This window comes from Marmota flaviventris, chromosome 1 (genome assembly GCF_047511675.1).
Source record: "Marmota flaviventris isolate mMarFla1 chromosome 1, mMarFla1.hap1, whole genome shotgun sequence".
In the NCBI taxonomy this organism is placed as follows: domain Eukaryota; kingdom Metazoa; phylum Chordata; class Mammalia; order Rodentia; family Sciuridae; genus Marmota; species Marmota flaviventris.
Genome location: NC_092498.1, coordinates 34076746 through 34103462, shown reverse-complemented (window position 1 = coordinate 34103462; position 26717 = coordinate 34076746). Strand labels below are relative to the sequence as shown.

The 26717-nt window shown below is 38.9% G+C and overlaps 1 protein-coding gene across 1 annotated transcript in view; it reads right to left on the bottom strand.

Annotated features, from left to right (window-relative positions):
- Dync1i1 (dynein cytoplasmic 1 intermediate chain 1) overlaps positions 1-26717 on the bottom strand; it is a 294624-nt gene that overhangs the window by 88058 nt on the left and 179849 nt on the right. The window contains exons 7-9 of the mRNA XM_027952799.2: positions 23621-23783; positions 20917-21016; positions 12743-12868 (exon numbers count right to left, since the gene is read on the bottom strand). Coding sequence (XP_027808600.1) covers positions 12743-12868; positions 20917-21016; positions 23621-23783 — 389 coding nt within the window. The remainder of the gene's footprint in view (positions 1-12742; positions 12869-20916; positions 21017-23620; positions 23784-26717) is intronic.

Sequence of the window (26717 nt, the reverse complement as noted above, 5' to 3'; positions counted from 1 at the left end):
GCTCACTGAGGGTTGTCCTTAGGAGCTATGTAGAATAGCAATATATTATTTACTTGCTTTATTCATAACTTTAGAAAAACAAGGTGAAGAACAGTAATGTAATCTATTTGTGGCTTGAATTTACTCCATTGATAGATAAGATACAATACTCTTGGATCCTATAGGAAAAAATCCACAATATTAAAAAAAAATCCATAAGAATTCTCGAAAAAAAAGTTTTAATTTAAATTTTGACTAACAGGTCTGAGAAGCTTACAGAGCCCCTTTCTCATTTATTTTGACATTATTCCCAGAACACAAATAATGCCTAATTATGCAATTATTACAGGATAACAAAGGGTAACAAGTTCCCCTTTATATTCTTGGGGGCGCGCAGACAGAATTTGCTAATTAAATAACTACTGTGGGGAAAGAGTTTCTTGGTCTTGCAAACATTTTACAGTTACAAATTATGTGATACAATATGCAAACGGCAAAACACTTAACTCTTGATTAAAGTTGTCAGGCTCCTAATGTTCTATCACAAGTTCAAGTTTATCACATAGTCTTGGTGCTATATCTCACTTCTGTAACAATGATCCAAATCAGAGGAATTGATAGTATGGAAATTCTTATTTTTACAAAGGACAGTTTGGAGAGTGTGATTTATTTTAAAAAAAATCATTTAATTAGTCTGGTCTTCTTCAATAAACTCTATGTGATCTGACAACTGGCTGCCTTTTGCCATGTAGTCAAATATTCACAATCTTTTATGGAACTTGACTCAAATGTTCCTTTGACAAAGGGGAGAATGCATTGTAAGGTTTGAAAGAAGATTTGTGTCTCTGCAGCTTTCAATGTACAGAGGGGTTAATCCAGTGAAATCAGGTTCTGAAAACAGCTAAGTCCTCACAAATTTGACTAAACATATTAAAGGAAATGCTACTAGGCAGGTAGGAGTCATGATCAGAAGCATGGCTTGGGAGGTGAGAAGGGGGCGGAGGTAGGGGTTTCCTTTCTATATGTACCTCCCCCCAAAGTGAAATCTTTTCAACAATTGTCATGGCAAGGGTGACACGATGTCATTAACATGTTAAAAAAATTACATCAGTATGTATGTAGAATGATTGCTCAGTGGTTAAGACTAGCTAATAAAATGATTTTATTGCTAAAACAAAATAAAATTTATAATAGAAGAAGAGAAGGAAAGCTAGGGCAAGACTGTCAATGGGTATAGAGTTATAGTTAGATGGCAAAAGCTCTGGAGTTCTATTGCTTAGTAGGGTGACTGATTTATAATATTGTATTGAGTATTTAAAAAATCATACAAGAGAGGACTGAATGTTCTTACCACAAATAGATGATAAATGTACAAGGTAAGAGATAGGCTGATTACCCTGATTTATCATTGCATAATGTATAGGTGTATCAAAACATCCCAGCATACCCTGTAGATATGTATAATTATGTTTTAATTAAAAACAAATTTTAAAAGAAATACTCATCAATTCATACAAATTCTGTGCACAGGATCTCCCAACTCTCCCTCATATTTTTCTCTGCATGCATGTGCATGTCCTTGCTGTCAAAGAAGCACCTTTGCTTTGATGGTGGAGTGTGGAGACAAGTGCATGGATGCATACCCGGTAGGCACAGTCCTGGGCGTGAGGCCATGTGTTGCGTCCCTGCACTTGCTTCATGGCCCACTCCTTGATTGGTTGCTGCAAGGACAGTTAGCAGAAATTGCATTGGTGGCTGCCTGTGATGTGCTTAGCTACTGCCTGAGTATACATGGTAACTGTGGAATAAAATCAGACCTGCTTCCTGCTTGGTCTTCCGAGGTCTTAATTAGTGACTCCGCAGCCACACTCTCTTCTACCCTGTTCCGTGGACCTCCTTGCTGGATGAGAGAGAGCCCTTACAGTGGAGCTCCCTTCAGGCATTAAAAACTATGATTCCAGTTTTTAATGCTTGGAAAATGCTCAAAATGTGTTACTTTCAGGGAGAACTAAATATGGTGTCACTTTGACAGCCAAGTCGTTCAGGGGCCAGACATGATTGTTTGAAAATTTTGGATTCTACTTTTGTAGAATCTTTTGTCCCATATTTTCCTTGTGTTGCTTTTCTGAGTTGGGATCCTTCAGTGGACATTCTTCTAGTGGCAATTCTAAGGTATCAATGGAACACTTTTCTTTCTGCAGCAGGTAGCACATCATTAAATTAATACTGTTCCCATACAGAAGTTCTTTTCCAGGTATTGTTTGCAGGCTACACAGCTGTAGGATCAGAGGGTGGGATGCAGTAGATATTAGGCACAAAGGAAGAGGAAAGTAAGAATCAGGCTTTTAGTGATAAAGGCTTTGGGACCTTGGGGCAATTGCTATACATCCTTGTGCCAGAGAACACACTATGTGGTGTTGCTATTCACACAGATCCCCCATCAAGATAAACAGTCACAGATAAGGGAAAAGCATTTACTAAAACATAGACCAAGAACACTCTCTTTTATAAAGTGTACAAGAGGAAAAGATGAATAAACCCAGGGACAATCTTGTGGGTAAGCTGCTTCTCTGCTATTATTAGCAAGGTGAGGGGAATCTGGGTAACACTTTGTGGTCTTTAGGAACACTTTGGCTTCTCTTGGCATCATACTCTGAAATTATTTTTTCCATTTTTTCATGTTGTCTCTGTAACATGACCTCTTCACATAGTATATCTCAGGAAATGACAATTGGGTGTCGTATCCCATACAAATTGATTGGATATGACAGCTGAAAGGAATAAAGATTCTGCAGAGAAGAAAGTTTCCTTCTTACAGTTGCATCCTTTCTTTACCTCTTCTTGGTTAATTTTATTATTACAATTAGATCATTTAAAAATCAACACATCACATACCAACCTCCCCTAAGAGCAATCATAAGATTTGATGATTTTTCTGATATATAGGATAGGGTTTCAAATTTGCATTATTTTATCTACTGAATTAACTATGAATTCTAAACCAAACTAATGTTGCCATGTGTTTTTCAACATCTCTAATCTAAACCATCTGGAGAAGCATGGTTTTGCAAAGGCATCTCTTTCAGGACACTCTGTGGATTTTGTCACTCCTTGAGGTTTTGGCAAACCATCAACATCACTATACTTCTCTTTTATGAAATAGAGCTTTTGACTAGGATTTTAGCTTCGTGTGTGTGTGTGTGTGTGAGTGTGTGTACATTTGTGTGCATATGGGCACTTGTGGACAATTTTTCCTCCTATTTTCTTCATTATTGAGGGGACAATATATTTGTAATAAACTTATTTTAAAGAAAATTAGAGGCTTTTGTTGTACATAAGGCATACTTTGATTTAATTTCAACTACTCAATATAATACTAGACTAAGTTATCAGAGAAGCAAAGCAGCACTACTAAATAACATACCTTATTATACATGGGTGCTGCGAATACTTCTTAAACAAGTCAAGAGCAGAAAACATCAGCTTTAGGGAATTTAAAAAGTAGAAGTTATAAAATTATTATGTTAACAATGATTTGTAGCATGTAAGATACAATAAGCTCAATATATTCTTGAGGAGATTATAGTTAAAAATAACTAAGTTAAATTGTTCACATATGAGAAAAACAACACCTTGTTTAATTTTTTTTTGGCTAACAATAAACATGTCTTTTAAAAAATGAGTAATTGCCAAGCATAGACTATTTGTTATGACAAAGGTTAGAAAACAGTTCCTCCAAGTAACATTGGCAGTTCCGTTTCCAGAAATTCTCTTTGATAAATAAATGCTCTCAAATAATTTCAAGAATTAAGTTGTGCTGAAATTGTTTGAGATAAACTGAAATAACAATATGACTGGGGAAATATGAGTCTTTGTATTAATTAAAAACATAGCATGTTCAAATAGCTCCATTTGGCTCTAGTTCACAGATGGCTAATTTTTTTTTTTTAAAGAAATAGATGGTCTGAAGTTTCAAGGTGATTCTGTTCATGGAATATAAAAAATCAAAGCAATGACAGGCATCCCTCTTGGAGGTGGCAGTGGCCTTAGCATGCTCCTGGTAGGCACTACTATGGCCTGGGTCAACACTACAGCTACCCCCTGATTCTCCCTGATTGCTTCTCAAGAATGAGGTCTCCCCTACATAGACCTCAGAGGGAGAGCACTGCTCTTCTGAGACTTAGCTTTCCTCTCAGAACACTTGCTACTCTTTTATATCTGCTCCTGCCTATATAAAAATGTAGGATAAAGAAAAAGCACAATCTGGTATTCCACAGAATGCAAGCCCCGCTAAGGGGAGCAGAGCCCAGGCCATAAGCGTGTCTGGGAGGGACAGCTCTTCACGAGATGCCAAACTGGTCTTAGATGAAAGTGGAATATACTTGTTGGCCCTGTTTCCTCATTCTGACTCCAGAGTCCACAGAGTGCATGAAGCGTAGCAAATGGCCTGTTAGTCCACACAGAACTCAATACAGTCATGGAGCTACACAGGGACTAGAGGGTTCCTTTATAAAGCCTGTGCCTGGGGCCATCAGTGTGAGCAGTTAAGCCAAAAAAGTCAATGCACGGGTGCCTAGCATGTGGCAGAAGCACAGCAGCAGGGATGGTAGTCAAGCCATTTACACCAGTATACCCTATCAGTTATTCAAACACTGAGCTCCTTTTGTACTGGCTGGAAAGAGACCTTTCCCCAGGTTCCTCAGCACCCCCTTCTGCCTAGCTACCTGATCTCTCCCTCCAGACTTTTCAGTCACAATCTCCCCCATTCAGCACTAAAGATGCAATGCCTGGCACAAATGGACCCACATTCCTGCTGTTTGTTCAGAACACATAGATAAATACATATTCTGGAGTTCATTCTTGCATATCAGGTAATAATCAAATCTGACATTCATTGGGTATTTACTATGTGCCTGACACTAAGAGCTTTATATATATTGTTTTAGACTTCTAATGCCCTTTGGGTTGCTGATTGCCACAGCTCCTAAGTGGTATAACTGAGTTATAAATCCAGGCAGTGTAGTCCCATAGCCTGTTCTTAACCATTATGCACTTAACTGCTTCCCTGCTTTCCTTACTGGCATGGTAAATATTTGATCATAATTTAAGCAGAAAATAAATGGTTAAGTGATTGGGATGAGAGAACTTTGGAATGGTTTGAGTCCTTGTCTTCACTTGGCATTTATATATAAAGAGCATACACATCTGACTAATGTGAACATGGTCAAGGGAATTTGTCAGGTGATGAAAAACATTAAACCTGGTGGAGATTAGGGAAAACTGAAATGTTCTTATGGTGAGGGAATAGCCACTTCTCAATTCCAGCCAATCATTGCTGGGTAGGCTTGGCCATGATAGTACCCTGTACATATATGTTGAATGAATGAATAAATGAGTGGGTAAGGAAATGACATTCTTGACATTTAGAATGGTTTTGACATTCTAAGTCAAGGTTTTGGCTTCTTCCCACGTGATTATTATACAATGACAGTGCAACAACTAAACACAAAAGAAATACTTCCATATTTTAGGTAGGTTCACCTATTACTATAGAATGAGTTGTGTCCCTTTCCTTCCAAATTCCTATGCTAAAGCCCTAACAACTTATGTGATAGTATCTAGAAACAGGGCTTGGGGAGGTAATGAAGGTGGTGGGGACCAGATAAGTCAGGATCATTGTCCTTATAAGAAAAGACATCAGAGAACTCCTGTGCACATGCTCTCTCTTCATGTGTGAGGGCGCAGCTAGAAGGCATCATCTACAAGCCAGAAAGGAAGTCCCTACAGGAAACTGAGTCAGCTTTGACCTTGGACATCCCAGCCTCCACAGATGTGGGAAGAATTGCTGCTTATAAGCCATTCTATCTATGGTATTTTGTTATGGCAGCCCAAGCTAATTACATACCTATATTATCTCTTTAATCTTCACAGTGATTCTAAGAGGTAGATAGGGCCTCCTTCCCCCAAATGTTCAGTCCAGACCTCTTAGAACACCCACTTTCCTGAGATCAAGGTTTCTTTGACCTCAGTGGATGACTGGGGGATGGGGAGAACAACTTGACGGACCAGAAGAGCTTGCTCATATTGCCCTCTGGCTCTCACTGCACAGCATCAGTGACTCCTAGGGCCGTGCCTTGGAGCACTACTGGATAAGGCCCTGTTCTGATGGGTTAGGACAGGGCAAAAACATTTAGGAAGCTGAACACAGTCTGCAATTCTGGGTTCTACATCTACAATATATGGCACCTTAATGGAGTATCCTACTAAAGAGTATTATATAGTGTTTATAATAGTAGGAAACTTCAGCTTGATCATTTGTATTACATCATAGCAAACCAAAACAACTTAAAATAGTTTGCTCAAAGGTATTGTCTCATGACATCCCTCCCATCAGATAACTCCCTGGTTCAGAACCACATCAGAGAGGTGTACAAGCACCTTCATTGTTGATCTCAGATGAGAAATCACTTTGGATACAATCTCTTTGCTATAATCCAGCTGAAAATTCGAATTTCCCTGGATGTATCTCAGTGACTCATTCTGCTTCTTCTTGAGTTACTCGTTGGAGAAGATCCCAGAAGAGGGTAGATAAAGAATGAAAACTGGCAAGGCAGTTTTTCTGCTTCCAGTTTCCTGGGCCAAAACAGAAAATGAAGTTCCTGCTGCTTGATTTAATAAGAATCAGCGTCTAGCTCAAGCCTCGATCATTGGACCAGTCATACTCAATTGGCATAAAAGAAGTGTTTCCAAATGTCTGCCTTTCATTTTAGCACGTTGGTTTGAACTCCCATGGGCCCTTTCCTAAAGACACAAAATAGCAATGCTGTGCTGCTAGCTGCTCCTCTGGTCTGATCCGTACTAATTTACATCTTTTACGTAAGAGCTTAATTTTATCGTTAAGTCCTATGGAATCTTTAATTTTCCATGATTTTGTACCTTGAAGTATGTGTCATAATCTTACAATACTGGTTGAGGTTTCCTTTTGTTTTCCGATTTTAAGGTACATTGAAAACTGTCTGGGTCTCACTTTGGTTTGCATGTTCTTGACCATGGAGTTTATTTACCAATTACAAAGTATCTATTATATGCTTTCATTGTGAATTCCAGGAACTCAATGTATACCAAGCCTTAGTTGTCAAAGAACAATTTTTTCTTCCTGTCTTTTTGACTTCCAGCAACCACTTCTGAGTACAGCCAAGAGAAAAATCTTAAGAAATGTCTTTTCATCAGCCAGGCTATAAGAAAGTTACCCCTCCTTTTGTGTTAAAAAATAAGATTTAAAAATCCTAAAGTCAGATTCTAACACTTCTCTGGTCATAATCTACTTTATAAAATTAAATCAATATACATTTTTGTGTCCCCACAAAGATTAAAGATTTGTATTATGAACCACAGTCTGGGTTCAACAAAAATTGATGGTAATAGAAATCCAATGTATTAAAACAAACCTTGCAATTCTACCAGAGACAGGGGGGAAGACTTCTTTTTAGGGGATCAGGAGGTTTAACACCAGAGCCTTCACAGCTCACCATGGGTCACCCAGTAGGATGGTCAGTCAGGAAAGAGCTGAAAGTCCTGACTTTCTGTCCCTGTCCTAACCACCAGCCCACATATCCTCCTGCATTTACCATCACTCCTGGCAGGCAGGCAGAACTCTCTTTGAGGTTAGTGGGAATCTCATGCAGAACCAGACGCTGGGCAGTTGAGGCCAGGAGTTGCAATCTCATCTGCAATCTTTATAGAGTCTTAATGAGAAGTGAAGCCACACGTAGGAAAAAGTACAACTGAGGGTTTGAAACCCTGGCACCAATGAGGTTAGTTGATATAGCCCCGTTTCACATTTCTGTTTTCTCCCTGGAACAGTGAGTGTGTTCAGGTTATGGTCAGTTTCAGGTCACTGTCAGATCACCCTTGAAAAGAGGAGGCCAAGGACAAAGAAACCCAATCAGGAAAAAAGTAAAAATAAAAACCTCTGACCATGTTAAACCTCTAAATATAGCTTTTCTACTTACTTCAGTGCAGCAAATTCTAAGATATATATTTCTGATTCTATTCATTCCATTTAAAAGAGAAAGACCACACCAGGGTAAGCAATGCAGGCTGGTCAGACACATAATCTAATGACAGTGTGTGAAGCCACTACAGAAGGCAGCAGGAGCACTGCCAGTCTGTGATGGGGCTGTGTGGCTGATTTCTATGCAGAGTCCACAGATATTTTCCAAGTATAGACAGCTTTTATTGAAATGAAAATAGAAAAAAAATGCAAGACTAGAACCCACACCAAAAATTCAGCTTAGTAAAGACATGAAACTGCCCACGAAAGGAGAAGGTATTTGGCTTCATTACTCATAACAGAGACAAGAATCTTCAGACTGAAATCTTTTTATGATTAGGTTAAAAGCCTATCAGTCTTTACAAAAGACTGTGTTGATGTGTTTCTTATGCATTTTCTTTCTAGTGCCTGAAACAATGCTCTTTTGAGCCACTGGGTTTGTGAGCAATTATACACTTTGAGAAAAGATGAAGAAGTCAGTGGAGATCATTGAGAGAGGGGCAGCTAATGCAGTTATTCTGAAATTATAAAAACATAATTATAATAAGGTTTCCCTTATCCTCAGACTACTAAACAGACTGTCAAATTTTGAAATTATTAACATAACCCAGGAGAAAATGCATTCAACTGACCTGATCTCAGTGAGTTAGTGTCCAGAAAATACCAGTTATAATACATGAAGATTTATCAAAAATCAGAAAGGATATAAGAGAAAAGCTACAGGTCAGGGGCGAGAATTTTTGTCTTTCTCATATATATATATTTTAATTCCACGGGCTCTCTGATTTTTCCTTCAGGGTCAGAAAATGGTAAAGATGGCTCCGTGTAGGACCACATTCAACCAATGTCTTATAAATGGCAGGGAGCCCAAAATAAAGCTTGAACAAGTCACACAGTCTTTGCTATCAATGCCCATGTTTGCCCATCTACACTTCAAAGTAAATAAGTTAGACACACCAGCATCTCTGTCAGAAGAACTTAGGCATCATTCTTAAAGTTGCCCAAGTCATTGCAATTATTAGCTAAGGTGGAGAACCCAGTTTGTTCCAATTCTTCTCTATTCAGTGCCCCCACTCCCACACCATGCCATGAACCTGCATGGTGTCACCTTGCTGCATCCCTTACTAATATAGAATAAGGCAGGACACAAACTCTGGAATAAAATTCAGCTGATTTTGAAGTGGTTCATAGGTACACCTGGAGACACTGAACATTTATGATAATGAATGTCAAGAGTAGATTCTTAATACATTTTAGTATCATTTTCATTGCTTAGGAAATCTCACATTCCCTGGTATCTAATAATTGCACTTCTAAAGTTAATCACTCCACAGTTATCTGGAATTGGAAGGATCTTGGGAGTTGTGAAAGATACTGGTTTCCTGGATCTGGGGAAAAAATAAAGGTGTTAATTTCATGTGTCAACTTGGGTAGGCTATGGTACTCAACTTATTGATTAAACAGCAGACTAGATGTTGGTGTGAAGGTATTTTTCAGATGTGACTAACATTTATATCTGTACACTTTGAGCAGATTACCCTCTGTAAAGGGAGCTGAAGTCCTTGAGAGCAAAGACCAAGGATGTCCAAAGAAAAAAACAATTCTGCCTGTAACATAGAAACCCTGTTTTGCTAGCCTGCTCTCCAGATATAGATTCAAGACTACAGTATCAGCCCTTAGTGGAATCTTCAGCCTGCTGGTCTATCCTACAGTTTAGACTTGTCAACTCTCACAGTCTCATCAGCCAATTTTCTCTTGCTTGCTCTCTTTCATGTACCTATGAAGGATATAGTTAGAAAAGCTAATGTCTATCTGATCTATATCTCCTATTGGTTGATGACTAATATACCAGGGGACCTCAGAAGGGCTTCATATATCTGTCCTTGGAGGGATTGATTTCAGAAATTCTTCATCACATATCAAAATGTGCAGATGCTCAAGTCCCTATTAAAAATTGTATGGTATCTGCATATAACACGAACATCTTCCTGTGTCATCCTGAATACTTAACATCATCTCTACATTATGTGTAATACCTAAAGTAACATTAATGCTGTGTAAATTATTGAAATACTTTTTTGTTTAGGGAATAATGACAAGAAAAATGTCTTTACGTGTTCAGTACAGATGCAATTAAATATATATATGTATATTATATATATATATATATATATATATTTGAGCCACATTTGGTTGATCCATGGATACAGAACCCTTGGATATAGAGGACTGACTTTATTTACTTTCAAACTGCCCCCTTCTTCTCTTTCCTTCTTTCCTGAGTGGGATCAGAGTTCATTCCAGTTTACCCTCTGAGAGTTTGTCCTGCATTCTTCCCCTACAGTTTCTTAGATCACTTTATGACAATTAATTTAATGGTAGAAACTAGTTTGGTACTAGTATTTAGTAACTGGGATTTTTGTAATTTTCATGAATATGTCCTTCATGAATATCAATGTCATTTTATATGAACTACTGATGGTTTATATCTGAGTAGCACAACCATGATTTTAAATATCTATAAATGTGCATGGCTAAATTGAAAAAAAACCCAGCTTTAAAAAAATTTTTTTTTTTTTGGTTATCGATGGACCTTTATTATTTATTTATTTATATGAGGTGCTGAGAATCAAACCCAGTGCCTCACATTTGCTAGACAAGCGCTCTGCCACTGAGCCACAACCCCAGACCAATTGAACAGTTTTTGATACCTGAAGTCTGTCATCACGAACTTCTACACATGTCACTTGGACCCTAAAGTTTAAAAACTTTAAAGTTTATCAGCATTCTTACTTTTCTGTTTTCCCAGTGGGAATATTAGGTGGAGTTTAGAGCCCCCATCTGCCACTAGTCACCAGATGAATTAAAGATAGGAATTTGAGAGATACAGAGATGTCACCCAGCATCTTTGGGTAACTTTGGTGTGTTTATCTTGTGAATATTCAAGGTACTCTCACCGCTTTTTTTTTTTTTTTTACTTAAAAAAAAAAAAACCCAGAAGCGCATTTTGTTCTAAAATACATTCATTGGGCCATTTAAAATTTAATGCAGTTGATGAAATCTTTAGTGAATAAACCCAAAGGTACTAGGAGAAGGAAAAGATGATCACTTCCTTTGATAGTAGCAACTACTGTCATATGATAAAACAAGTAATTTAAAAATTCTAGTTGATTCTGAAGACCTTTAGAATTTGCTTCTTTACTCAGTATTTTCATCCTCCAATTTATTGACTTGTTTATTTATGTAATGGTGTAAATATTAAATATATTATATTTTATTTTGAGTCTTCTGACAATTATTTAATACAGTTAAATTTTTAAAAATTATAATAAATATTATACATATTGACTAAAACAGTATGGAGTGCTTCTTGGATTTTTTTTTTAATTAAAAATATGCTTTATGTTATTTTGAGTAGTTTAAAAGGCAGTTTTTAAAAAATGTGCTTCTCTTTATCTCAGAATCTTTATAGCATTTTTCTGGCAATTCAGCAAAACTCTTAAAACTGAGCAAAATTAGGATTTTTGTGCTTCTATGTTTACAGAAGGAGCTGACAAACTTGATAACCTTAAAAAAAAAAAAGGAAAAAAAGTGTTCTTATTTCAAAGGCTCAGAAAATAAAGGTTATTTACTATGCAGACCTAGACTTCTTGTTAAGTTGTTTTTGAGATAGTAAATTAGAAAAACATGGCCAGCGTTAGAGGTTACTCAATCACATTGAAGCTGGGACTTTTTATTCCAGCAGCTCCTGTTCCCCAAATTATATCTGATAATGTTCTAAAGTCTAAACATATTTTAGTTCAAAAAGTTACTCAGCTCTTAGATATAAAATGGCACAAAGCTTCCCTAAATCTACAGGTTTACCAACCCTTTTCGAATGTGGATGTATTCAGAGCCATCTGTCACTTAGTAATTCTGAATTGTAATATTTGAGGAACTGGAACTTTGAACTGGCATGTTTGCTTTCCTTTTCCCTGTGCATAATAACAGGATAGGAGCATTAATAAAGGGGTTGGTGCATTGGTCAATGAGAAGGCATGTTATTTTGGCAGAGTCATGGCAACAGAGCAAAGCTGAATGTGTGCAAGTGTAGCATAATTTCAGCTCATAGTATGTCAAATACAAGACACTTCTCAGTAGACACAAGGAGTAAAATATCCAAAGCTCTTTGATATTATCTGCACTTGTAAATTAGAAATAGCATCTTCATTTCTCAACAATTTGAGAAATACTGGTGGTAAATCTTCCCCCAACCCAGCTTCACAAGTATTATTATCTACAAAACAATATGGCGCCTGTAGACCTAAAATTGGCAAAATCCACTGAACTGCATTTCAGAGAAAGGAGGGAACTTGAAATGGTAGTGCTCTGAGGATGTCCACGTGGGTGGGCAAGCATATGTTGCTATGAAGCAAAGGAAGTGGTACACCACAATTTCTTCATAAGTGCGAGGTCTTTATAAACTCATCCTCATGGGGGCTGTTTTAAATAGAAAGAAAATGACACAGTCCCCAACCAGGCTTCCTAACTGTTTGGGGAGGGTTGCCACTTTCCCAAAATATTAGGTTACTGTGGGGGAATTTTCCAAAATTGTCAACAATTCCATTTTTAAACTCAGTGCTTCCTCCCAACATAAGAAGATGCAATGCAGCATGAACTATATTTGTTCTAGTTGGAGATGTAGGTTATTTTTACTATGATGACTCCTACCTGACAGTGGAAGACATATTCTGGTGTGGTTTTCTTAAACTTCATGTTCCAAACCAAGGCCACTCCATCTGGTTCATGGGGAGCATCTTCATTATTGTTGTAAGAAGCGACCATCAGCTCAGGGTACTAAATGAAAGAGGTCACAAGGAACCATTAGGCTAAGATGACAACACAAGGGACACTTTCTCATTTCAACATATGCATGTTATGTTACATACTTCAAATGGTGCTTTATTTTTAAATTGTGGCATATGTAATAACAGCCTACTGCCTCAATCTACTGCAATCTGGTTTCTGTACCCACTACTTGCGTGTACTTGTATGGTTACCAATAACTACCAATGGCAAACACTGCTTGGTCTCTCTTATGCCTGACCCTTGGAGCTACTCCTTCTTTCTCCTATGTTAGCTTCTACTGCATCTCTTTCTTCTAATTTTCATCCCTGACTACTATTTAAAAATCCCTAAAAGTTCTCCTTTTGCTACATATATTCTAAAGGAGCTGCTCTTTGCCTCCTTCTATACATTCTTCCCAGGTTATCTCATCTACTCCAATATCTTTAAAAACAGTATGCTGAGAGTTTTCAAATCTATGTCTAGGGCTGATATCTCTCTGAGCTCTGATCCTCATATTTGATTGCCTACTAGAGTTGGCTTAGGGCTGTCCATAGAGATGTCAGATGCCACACATGGCAAAACAAGCTCATTGACTTCCACACAAAACCAACTGCTCTTGCAACGCTGATCTGGCCAGCCGGGCCAGATGTGCCAGATGTGCTATTTTCATTTTCATTCCTTTCTCTCTCTTGAAGTGTGTTCCCTCCATACCTTTCCAATCCATGTTTTCTTCACATTCTTAAGGTCAGAGCCTCCTACATTAATTTCTGGTATGGGGAAGGCATTAGCTTCCTGAATGGTTCTCTGTATCCAGGCTTGCCAGGTCCTACCCTCATCTACAAACTCCACCCTTTGCAGGATGCCTTTACAAAATATATACTTGGCTAAGTCACCCTCAGCTTGGAATACTCTTAAGGGTTCATCACCATTTTCAAGGCAAAAATCCAAGTCATGTGGGATCCTTCACGATCTGGCACTTCTTAGCTTCCCTGCTCTATCTCTTACAACCTTCCCTTACCACCCCACTGTATGACCCAGCCTCACCGGGCTGGTTTTGAAACACACAGGTTTAGCTTCTATATCTACAGGTCTGATCTCACTCTCATGGGAAGTCCTCGTCTGTGCTGGTTACATAAAAAATTCATCCTTTAAGACTCAATGTAGGTGTCAAATCCTCCAGACAATCCTAACTAACCATCTGCCCTCTTCTTTCCCACTTGCCCCCACTCCCATTTTGATTCTAAAGCACTTCTCCTGCTGCATAATGATCTTCTCCCCACCATGTCTTTCACTAGACTGTAAGTTCTTTGAGCGCAGGGACTGATTCTTATTGACATCTGAATCCACAGTCTAATAATTCCTAGCATATCATAAACCTGCACCAAAATCGGTTGAGTGATTTTTAAGTTTTTATTTTAGTAACTGTGCTCAGCAGAAATATTTGACCTGTTGTTGTCAAACAATACCAATAATTAAAGGCTTATATGTGAGAAACACAACCAGTACAATAACAGGGAGAACTCTGCAGGGATGCTGGGTGTTGGAAACACCTACTCACCCTGCATGAACTCTGACTCTAAATGAATTTAGGATGAATCTCATCGTTATGACACATTTCAGGCAAATGCCATTCCTACCTGAGGCTCTCATGAGGCAGCCCCTTAAACAAAGCATCAGGAGAATTTCAGATCATGTCACCTTTTTCTCATAGATGATTTAATTTTTCCTTCCTTTTTACTCTGCTGTGTATATAAACAGAAGATTTCCCTTACACATTCAAACACTGGCTTTTTTCCCTTTCAAAGATAACAAATCTAAGTCTTCCATGTGGCTTTATTTCTTCTTTCAGTGATCTTGACTTAAGAAAGCTGCAGAGAGTTACAACTTGCTGGGTACAGAGGAGGTGGTGGCACACAGCAAGATCCATGGATGTGGCCACCAAGGGAAGTAATCACTCTTTATGAGAAAATGCTCCTTAGCAGAGGAATCAAAGCTGATTAAGCAAGGCCTTTGATTCAAAGCCCATTCTACGAAACTAACCTCCAGATAAACACAGAAGTCTCCAGACTGTCCATCTGAAGTTTAACTATGTCACATGTAAAAAGGCAACTCTATAAACACCGACACCACTACCACGGGGGCCGGGGAGCAGCCAGATGTGTCTGAAGTAATATCCTACAGCTTTCCATCTGGGTCTCATCGCTGGCACCCACTTGCAGCTTTTCTTTTTTCTATTTACATTATTTACCTTCAAACTCCTTTTAGAAAACCAGGAGTGCTTTAGTAAAATACTAGTGAGTGCCTTTGGCACAATTTCTGTAACTGGGATTACAAGGCCTAGGGGTAGTGACTTAAGTCTTATTTCATGCAAGCTTTTAATTTCAAAGTATCCTCTAACCTGTCTTTTCCTACTCTGTCTGAGCATGACTAGTCATTTCTTCTGATAAAAAGTCTTAAGCAATTATTTGCATTTAAATGTTGTTTAAAATTATGATTTTGAACAATTATGAAATTTATGGTCACTTAATTACTCAAAGGGCTGGATTATCTGATTTTTAATTTATGGGAATTTTACCTCGAAATTACCATCTATGTTGTCAAGCTTGGTTTGTTCTTAAAGAGAAATGAAATCTATCATTTCCTGGAAAGGAAGGAGCCAGCATGCTTTAAGTGCCAGACACCGAGCTGGGTGATATGTGAGCCCCCTTGCCTCTTACATCCTTCTGAAGCAGACATGGTTTATTCACTTCCACAAAGGAGCCCAGGGTCCCTGGGTAAAAGTTGTTCCAAGTCATACTGCTAATAAGTGATCAGTGAGGACCCCTCTTGAAGTTCAGTGGGCTTCAAATGTCACACCCTTCTTGTCCACTGTGGCAGGTGCCATCTATTCATACGTAAATCACTGTGCCAGGTAAAATGTGGGACAAGAACATCCACGAAGGACAACATGCTCTGCTTGGTAGGAACTCACCCTTGAGTAGAGGAAGGTAAGGCACAGGTACGCATAACTACAACCCCAGTATCAAAGCAGAGCATACGCTAGGAGGGAGGCACTGTCATGGGGCTTCTGTAGAAGCACAGTGGGTGGAGCTGGGAGTAACCATGGCAGCGGGGAGGTGTGAGGTGTAGCTGGGAGAGAAGCTGGAAGGGGCTTCAGAGATGAAATGAGACTTGAGTTGAACCTTGCCAGCTGGGTAGGTTACTAGGAGAGAAGAGGGAGGAGAGTGTGGGCAAGAGTACAAAGACTGGCCCTGGAGATTCTTCCCAGGTGTCTGCCTGTTTCACAGCATTCTCCTTTGGGATTACCCCAATAATAGGAGTAATTTCCCTGGGATAATTAATTAATTACGGGGTAGATGCTTGACCAAGCTAAGCTAAATCACCTTCTCTAAACCTGGATGTAACAAATTTTGAACTGAGATGAAATGCAAAACCTGTGGGCTAGTGAGTCAGGTTAATGAGAGTATCCAACAGGTGAGCTTCCTTGATCTGCCCAAATTCCTACTGAGTTGTGGTTCTTCATCCTTTCCAGAGATTCTCTAAATATTCCAGTGACTCTCCAATAAATTTCCCTGTTTACTTAAACTTGCCAAGGGTAAAGTGTTTTTTTTTTTTTCCTTCTTTATCCTACTAGTGTGGAGAAGAAAATGATCAGGGGACATCAGGTTGTAGGCTATGTGAAGAGGTGCAATAGAAGAAAGGGCAGGAAGTGCCTGGGGCATTATCTCAGAAGTCACTGAGTATTGGTGGACAATTTTCTATTTTACTCTGGGAAATGGGGGCAAAGGAGTCACAGTCTGCAACTACTAACACCACTGCTGCTACTACACTCACTACTATGTCATGTTAATTGAGTACTTCTTTTGCACTAAATACACTTTTAAAATTCTCAGTCCTTTAGATACAGCAGCTCATTTAATACTTAGAACAAGAATATGAGCTAAGTATCATCATGATTTCATGGATGAGAAAAATATTAGCCAAGGGAAGTTAGACAATTTACCCAAGTGATATAGAGTATACAGGTAATCTTTACAAAGATTAATCTGATCAAAGTACTTAAATTGACTCTACTGTGTAGAGTCTAGAAGTAGGGAGACCAATTTTTTTTTTGTACCAGGGATTGAGCTCAGAGGTACTCAACCACTGAGCCACATCCCCAGCCCTATTTTGTATTTTATTTAGAGACAAGGTCTCACTGAATTTCTTAGCACCTCGTCATTGCTGAGGCTGGCTTTGAAACTCGTGATCCTTCTGTCTCAGCCTCTAGAGCCACTGGGGTTACAGGTGTGCATCACTGGGCCTGGTTTAGGGAGACCAATTTTTAATATAAGAAAGAAGTAAAGGGTTAGGCACAGGGGCGCCTGCCTATAATCCCAGCTGCTCTGGAGGCTGAGGTGGGAGGACCTCAAGCTCAAAGCCAGCCTCAGCAATTTAGCAAGGCCCTAAGCGAATTAATGAGACCCTGTCTCAAAGTAAAAAATAAAGAGGGATGAGGATGTGGTACCTCTGGGTCAATCCTTGGTATCAAAAAAAAAAAAATAAAAAATAAATAAATAAAATTTAAAAAGGCTAAAAGGAAGAAGCAGAAAGAGTAATATAAAGTTCTTGTGAAATTCACCTGATAATAGAGTATCACCAGGAATCTTTTGCCACTGTAAATCTGATTGGATTTAGCAACTGCATGAACTTTCAAAGATCGCTCAGGTTTGTATCTTAGATGACTACAGGATTGGAAGATGCGATTTACATGTGAGAGGAGTATGTATGGTGAAAGCAAGACCACAAGTCTACTTTTGTACACATCTGGAAAATCTGTGATGTGGTATATGGATAGCACTATTGACCCATTATGCTAAATAATGTTCAGTGAATGACAGAGTTGAAATAATTCCCCAAGTGCCCAAATTTCTTTGAGGCAATAATGTTTAGGTAATATTTTGCAAATATTAGAAAGTTAAAGTGTTATTTTTAAGAAGTCCAGGGGATTGAAGCAAAGCTACAAAGAACTTGAGTTTCTTTTTTCTATCCTCAGTTTAATTCTGTTCTACTCAGAAAACCATTCTAGGTGGATCTGCCACCATCAGGCCCTGAGACTGTTTCATCCTTTTCCTTTTTCTTCCTTCCTTCCTTCCTTCCTTCCTTCCTTCCTTCCTTCCTTCCTTCCTTCCTTCCTTCCTCCCACCCCTTCTCCTCCTCCTTCTCTTTCTACTTCTCCTCTTTTAAACCAGGGATTGAACCCAAGGCACTTAAACACTGAGCCATATCCCCATCCCTTTTTACTTTTTATTTTGAGACAGGGTCTCACTAAGTTGCTGAGGCTGGCTCTGAACTTGCGATCCTCCTGCCTCAGATTCCTGCCAAGCTGCTGGGATTACAAGAATGTGCCACTGCTCTCAGCCTTTTCTTTCTTAACATCATTGAGTTAGATCTAGATCCATTAAGACCCTCATCCCATAAGCATGTAAACTTGGTTGGTTCTTTGAATGCCATAAAAGTGTTGTGAGGCAGGATCTGGGGGTTCCAGTTCCTTTTACTTAACCCTCTATAAAAATACATTAAAAAAAAATTGTAAACCTTTCTCACAGCATAGGTGGGTAGGTTACACAGAAACAAGACAAAAATAAATGTAGTCTCTCCATGATGGAGTTTTTTCCCTTTTCAGTTTTACTTTCTCCAACACAAAAATTATTCAGGACCTTGTATGGAAACAAACCCGTGGGCAACTGATCCCTTCACACACTGAAGCAGGGCAAGGACCAGCCTCACTGTTGCTGGCCCTGACACCCCCACAGGGAGCATCATCAGCTGTCCAGGAACATGTTAGCAGTTACCTTTGCTGAGCAACATGTCAGATAAGGTTCTTGTGTGATTTCTAAACCCTGAATAAGTGAACAAGTCAAGCTAAGTGTTTCCTCGGGCGTGGAAACGAACTGTGCATATGAACGCCCCACGCATGATCTGTGAGCAGACTGACACACACAGGCAGAAGGAGGTTGGGCAAACCTTGCTTGTCTTAATCTTTGCATGATCACGCTCTGGGTGCTTTGCTGTTTGGAAGTAAAAGGGGATTCAAAAGGAGGAAGCCCTCACCTGCTTGGTGACTGATGACAGTCCCATTGTAGGGATCAAACTCCTTTCAGTTCTCCAAAAGGATCAAGCAGGATTCTTCTATCATCCCTTTTACTCTTCTGCCTAGATCACATGCCCCATCCCCCATCTCCATTTACCTCACTCCCAGACTTCCAAGAAGCCTGACCAGAGAGACAGCCCAACCTCAACTGAACTCTGAGCATACCTGCTACCCGCTCCACATCTTCAGTACCTACAAGATCTCTTGGTTTCAGATTTAGAGGAAACCCTTTTCCAGGAATATATACACCTTAGCGTTGCAAAAGCTTGTGTTTAAACCCTGATTCTACTTCTTCCTAGCTGAGCGATCTTCAGCAAGTTACTCGGCTTTGCTGAGGCATTTTTTCTTCAACTGCAATATGAAAATATTAATAAAGACTGCCTCCTATGGTTATTATAAGGGGGAGATAAGATAAAGCTTTCAAAGCAGTTGGTTCAGTGCTTAGCATCTAAGACACACAAATTGCAAGGTAGCTGGTTGTTGCTTCCAATCAAAGCATAGCCTACAAGAAAGCAGAAATTGTGCTGCATGTGAAAGCCTGGGCCTAATCATTCTGCTTCCCTCACTACTATGGTGTCATGTGTTGTTGAGAACATGAGCTCAGGGATCAGATCACTGGATTCAAATTCTGACCTCACCACAGCAAGGCTCAGTGCCTTTGTGTACATTACTTATCTGCTCAATCCTGGTTATGGTGCTCTGTATGTTGCCCCCTGGGTGAGTTGCACATTCACCATATCAATTTTTGGTAAATTTTTGTCTGCTTTCATTTTAAATGCCACACTATGAGTTTAGACTTTCTTTCTATAGCCAAGGAGGAGATTTAATCTAGGGGCTAAAGTGACTAGATTTTAATTTTAGAAATATCACTTGGAGAATTAGGGGAGGGGACATGGGGGTAGGTAAGATGGTGGAATGAGATCGATATCATTACCCTAGGTACATGTATGATTGCACAAATGGTGTGACTCTAAATCATGTACCATCAGAGAAATGAAAGGTTGTGCTCCATTTGTGTACAATGAAATGAAATGCATTCTGCTGTCATGTGTAATTAACTAGGAAAAGAAAAAAGAAATATCATTTGGTTAGATGTCTGGAGGGAACACTGTGAATGGAAAAGAATAGAGGTAGGAAATAGAGTTAGTAAGTTAAAAAATAGTACAGGTGTAACATGATGAATATCTGAGTGGGAAAATGAAGAATCTAGAAGACAGACTGGTCTGAATGACAAAGGAGAGGAGTCTGTAGTGTTGATGGAAGTGGGTATACGGTAATGCCTTTAACAGAGATAATATACAAGGCAAAAGTGGATTTCAGAAATTATGGGAATAATGAGTTAATACTAAGTTTAAAATTCAATGGGACACCTGAGTGGTTCTATCTGATGGATAAAGTGGAATTCAGGAAGGGGATTGGGTGGGACATTATACTGTAGTTGAGTCTATTGCAGTGGAAAAGACCTCTCCAGACAGCAGGTGGAGAAGAAGGGTAGAGGCTGAGCGTGTATCCAAAGAAGTCTTGAAGAAGGTGGAGAGCTAGAAGACAGGAGATTTGAGCAAAGAGAAATCGATGGAGGGAGATTGTTTCTGTAAGTACAGGGAAGTCTGCTCAGCTGTTTGATGGAGAGATGTTAAAGCAGAATGAAAGCTTACAAATATCCACAGGATTTGAAAAGTAGGAAATCAGTGGTGACCTTCATGAAAGCAGGTTCATGGTCCGGCTCCTGTCTGTGTGACTACTCAATACAGACAAATAACTAAATGGAGAATGAAAATGAAAACCTCAGTAAAGTCAACAGGCATAGAGAAAATTGTAGATTGGCAAACATACCCAAAACACAGGAATAAACCTCTCCTACTTTTTATACAAATATCATGAGTAGGTACAAGCCCAGGTTGTCCATGCCAGCAATAATTCTTACCTGAAGAGACCAATCCATACAAGTGACCACTCGATGCTTGGACCAATGCTCATCGTAGAACTGACGATTGAAAGATAGATTGGCTCCAGCCTGAACATCCCTAGAAGGGTTTAAACAATGGAGGTAAATAGGATGCTTCAGAACAGAGCTTCATTTCTACCCAACTCATAGTAAAACAGTGAAGACATGGCATAGGCAAAGCACGTAAATATTCTCTGAAGCCCAAACACCAATCTAGACCACAAACTCTGGTCATAAACAAATGAACTGAACGTGGTCTCCTTTCTAAAAAGCTCTTTACAATCCAGCCCACACATTGTTCTAACCCTCATATGAGATCTCAATTTTGTTTCAGGTTTCCTCTTGACCTGTCCTGGAGTATTTTCCTGTCCCTAAGTGGTTCTAGCCAGAAGCAGGGTTTATTAGAAATCTCCTTGCTATTAAGGGAGCATAGCCCAGAAGGAAATTCTTTGATATCAATACCATCTTATCTATCATTGGCTTAGAAAGGATATGCATGTTTTATCTTCCTGGAAACCCCAACTGGCTCTGCTAACTTCCTTCTTGCTCAATAGTTATAATTTCTGGCAGGAGATAGGCATGGTGGAGAGTGGAGGATTCACCAGATGTGTTCAGATGCTTACTATTCTTGCCATGGACCAAAACAGCATTTCGGTCTGGAAGGATGGCACTTTGGCCAGTGTTTACTCGGCTGACTGACAGCTGGCCCTAACACCTCCTTTGAATAACCCTGTGCTGCTCATACAGTTGCTCCACAAGGCTGAAAACTTAAATTGAGTAATGCCTGTTCTGCACCAGCAGCTACTGGATCTGCACAAGAAGCTGCCGAAGTTGCATGAGTTTTGATTCAGAAATTCTCTTACATTCACCTTTCTTCGTTTATTCCTACCCGCCCCCCCTTTGGACTGCACCTTGCATTGTTTATCCTAGATAGTGCTTGCTCAGTCTGGGTGACCTGGCTCCAGAATACTTATCTGGGCTCTAACTGGTTGACCTATAATGATGTTTATTTCCCCTGGTAACCCTTCCTCAGCTCCACCACTGCACATCCAGGAAAGAGGTGCCTACATTCAGATCCTTCCAGGAAACCAGCATAATGCTTGGCCAGGCACTTGGAGGAATAGGACAAACAAAATCAATTGAGCCATAAATAATGGATTTTTTATTATAAATAATAATAATTGCAGAATATATATGTATATATATATATGTTTAAAATATTATTGTCTCAACAAAGTAATCTAAAGATGCTTCCAGCTATTGAGAACATTCTTATAATTCCCTTTTGAAATTGTTCTCTAAGCCTTTGCTACATTTCTTTGAGCATCCTCAATGATGGTATGATGTTGTCCTTTAAGAATGCATTTGAAATTAGAAATAGTGAAAAATCATGTCTGATAAAAAAGGCAAGTAAGCCTACTTTCACATATTGTTTTTAGATAAAAGAAATCTGCAGTTTAGAAAAAAAAGCAGCTATATCTATTTTTTTTTTTTTTTTGAGACCAGGAATTGAACTCAAGGGTGCTTAACCACTGAGCTACATCCCCAGCCCTTTTTATTTAGAGACAAGCTTTTGCTAAATTGCTTAGGGCCTCACTAAGTTGCTGAGGATGGCTTTAAACTTGTGACCCTATGTCTATTTCTTATAAGGCTTATAAAGTGTTTCCTGCTATCCTATAATGACAGTTGACGGCCACTACATTTTCTAACACACACACTACATAACAGAGAAAGGCATTTGGGGCCCCTTGCTTTTATTGATTAGTTGTTGTGGTGGTTGTTCATTTTTATCTGTAAATACCTCCTTGTCATATGTGTTTCTAAAAATGCACAAACATATGCATCATCTTACAGGACCAAAAAGAAGAAAAATTTTCCAGTACCTTTATTGTCTCCCACATCAGTTAAGTCCTTTTATATCTCATGTTTATGTTCTTCAGCTTCCTGTTTGCTTAGACATCAAGAAATAGATCTAGTAGATACAATACAAATCTCCTTTTGCCATCATAAGAATGTTTTCTTAAAGTACAATATATGTGACTCTGCCTGTCTCTTTCACCTGACTGTTCTCAAGACGCCAAGTTTAAAAACATTTTACAGAGGCACATGATAATTACAGGGAAACTTTAAGACAGAAGTTTATAATCAAAGCTCATAGTCAAAGCTGTTCGGCAAGATCAGTCCTGGAATTTCACCCACCTCTGATTTTTTATATATGAAGTTGCCTAGTCAATACAGAAGTGGATTTAAAATCAACCGACAAAGCTAGGCATGGAAGTGCATGCCTGTAGTCCCAACACATGGGAGACTGAGACAGGAGGATTCTTGAGCCCAGGAGTTCCTTCTAGCCTACGTGAAATAGCAATGCCCTGCCTTTTTTTTTTTGGTACTGGGGATTGAACTCAGGGGCACTTGACCACTGAGCCATATCCCCAGCCCTATTGTGTATTTTATTTAGAGACAGGGCCTCACTGAGTTGCTTAGAGCTTCACTGTTGGCTGAGACTGGCTTTGAACTCATGATCCTCCTGCCTCAACCTCCCTAGCTGCTGGGATTACAGGCATGCACCACTGCACCCAGAAAGGCTCTGCCTCTTAAAACAGCAACATTGAAAACAGCAAAATCCCCAGCTCAACAAATAACAGAACACACTCTATTTTAAAAATGCACACAAGAGACTAACCCATCTTTTTCTTCTAACTCTCGACCACTGTAGTCAAAAAAGATGTCAGAGTCTTCAGCCAAGGCTCTTTCAATGACCCGTATTGTTCGATCAAAAAAGATGAGGAATTCTTCTGAATGCAGGATCTGCTGCTTTTCTTCCTCTGTCAGCTCCCTTGGAGGGGCTTTTTGTGTAAAAGAGATGATTAGGAAAGAAAAAAAGGACAATTAAAAGATTTTCCAGAGAAATCCAACTTTTGAAAGAGACTGCTCATCAGGGAGTAGTAAGACACAGTGGAATGAACCATTGTTAATATGAATTCTAGATCATTCTTAAATTCACAGCAAAGGCTTTTGCAGAAATTCCCACAAAAAGATTTCATCTCTGGCCTAATTACTGTTTTGAAGAATTGAAAATGATTACAAATGAGAACAGATTAGCATGTTTTTAACAATCAGTTCTAAATGTTATTTTCTTTGGAAATGAACTTGAAAAACAGCTCAAGTATAGCATGAAAGAAATTTATAAAACTACATTAGATACTATTATAAAGCCACACATATTAAATAATTAGGAACCATCTATGGTTATGATCCAGACTATAACTTTCCTCTTTCTACTGGGTGAACTCACTTCCTTTTGCATAGCTTGTTACTAAGGCAAACATTGTTACACAGCTCTGTTTAAAGCTGAAACATCTCTTTCCAAACCTGTTGTCACCCAAGATATCTTCTGCCTTTAAATATGGAGCAAATAAACACTTCTATAAAACATCCACAATTGTTTTTATTCCTGTTGTTTTTAGCGTGATTAATTTTATTAAGCTAAATTTGATGATAAAAAAATGAGCCAGAGAAATGACATAGCTAGCGGTATGTCACAGGGTCTGAAAATTAGCTCACCTCAGAGTCACAAGTATGGTTATATAAACCATTTATTGGTGGCAGGTTTTGCATAAAACTGTAGGGAAAGGATTAGGAATTCTCCCAGACTGAAAAACCCTCAAGGGTAGATACTGTCAGCCCAAACTTCAGAGTGGCTCAGGAACTCCACCTCAGCACTCCAGCAGAGAGGCTTCATTGAACACTGCTTACTCCTCAGTAGCATAGAAGCTTATTTTACAGGAGAGGCAGGTATTAAAATCATAGTTGGGCTCCAAGGTGGAATCTCATCCCTTCAGAGTTACCCAAACACATCCACAGTCACGCCCTACCCACCCCACCACCACCAATAACCAGGACCAGTTTCTACCTGGTTGTCAGAAGATTCTATTAAGTACAGTCACTGGCAGCATAATATTTTATAGAGGTGCTATCTGATTTGACTATTGGTTTTTCAAAGCCCCTGTCCTAAGAAATCTGAATGCTGAAGAAGCCCCCCCCCCTTTTTTTGCATTGTCATGACAGTGATCTCAAGTCTTTAATTTTCATAACATCTTTCCTCTTTTGGCTTCCTCATCTCTGTCAGACAGCATGATACAGAGAATCTGGAAGGAGCTGAGAATCTGTTTTTTCAAGAAACTAGAATGATCCTGATGTAGTTTGGTTCACAGTTTAAGAAATGCTGTCCAGATAGTATCATGGCAAAACATGATTCCTCAGCTACGTCAGAGACCTCCAAACAAAATCCACTCCATAGTTTTTAGCAGTCCTAGACAGAAATAATTCTCCAGAGCCATAAAATTTCCCATGTGTACTGGGACTGTCCAAAATCCCCATTAACTTTTGCTGTGTAGTGTTGCCCAGAGATCAGTTTGAGAATGGTGACATTGGCAACATGTAGATTTAGACTTTGGCTAGGAGTTGGGGGAATCTATGGAGGCTATTAATAACATGAAGAATTCTACAAAACCAAGCTAGAACCAAACATCTCCTCTGCCATTTGCTAGCTTTGATTCTTTAATCCATAAATTGAAGCTCTCTGGGCAGCTGTTTTATCTGTACAATGGAGATAGAATGATACCTAGACTTTAATTCTGGCTGGTTTAAGGGTTAAAGATAAATATTCTAGGCAAATAATTATGCTTTCAATAACTAGTAATCAAGCAGTAACTTACTAGTCTACTTCCTTAAACCCCTTTGAGGCATTTAAATTATCTCCAGAATACCATTAAACTACTAAATGTAACACAGCCAAAGGGGGAAAATACCTTACAAAATGCTCTGTTCAATTTGTTGGCTCATTCTATTAAACAAATAAAGAAGTGTCCCTAAACAAGGATAGGATGGGCCAAGAAGAGGGTCCTATTTAGAAAGATTCACTCAGTATTGGCCACTCTTAATGGATGACTTGAGATACACTTGATATAAGCAAAGATATAGGAACTTTCCCCTTCCATTCCTTTTTTTTTGTGATATAAAAAAATCTTTCCAGTCTCTGTTTATCTTTTTGAGCCACTTCTATTTCACCTGGATCTTTCCTTATAGGTCCATTACCTTGAATAAAAAAATAGCATCTGTGTAATTTCCTGTAATTTTTCTTCTCTGTAGCTTATTGTCACTTTGATCTCAGCTTTCAAGACATACAACCTCTCCTCTAAGAGAAACATAAATGGCTGATCAAAGTGTACTCGCAGAGGCCAAGCTCAGGTAGCTGAAGCAGTAGCCTCTCCAGATAGTATGCTTGACAATACAATATTTGGCCTGAAATTAAATTCCTACTGAAGCAAAACAAAGGATATACTTTATATTAAGCTTTGATGTCTGAAAGAGATCAACTGGCATTTATTTTGCACAAAATAATAATATGCATGTGCAGATGAGTACTCTTTAAAAGTCATAAACAATGTTCAACTTATGAATTCAATAGGGCCATAGTCATTTTTGATGAAAAACCTCCCATTACTTCCAAATCTTTAAATTGATAAGTGTTATTACAATATAATGAAAACATAATGAAGTATCCAGGAATCACAACTAAAAGGTGCATTCAAAAAGCAAACCTCTCTAGGCATTAAAAAAAAATCCGCAAAGTGCAAAATACAGGCATAGACAAAAAGAATAAATTATTTTACTCTAGGATGGACCCCAAATTCACCCTGAAATATCTGTTTCTTCAGCTTTTCCCTATTTCTGAAACCTAATTAATTATTTTCAACAAGCTCACCTTATGAAAAGGT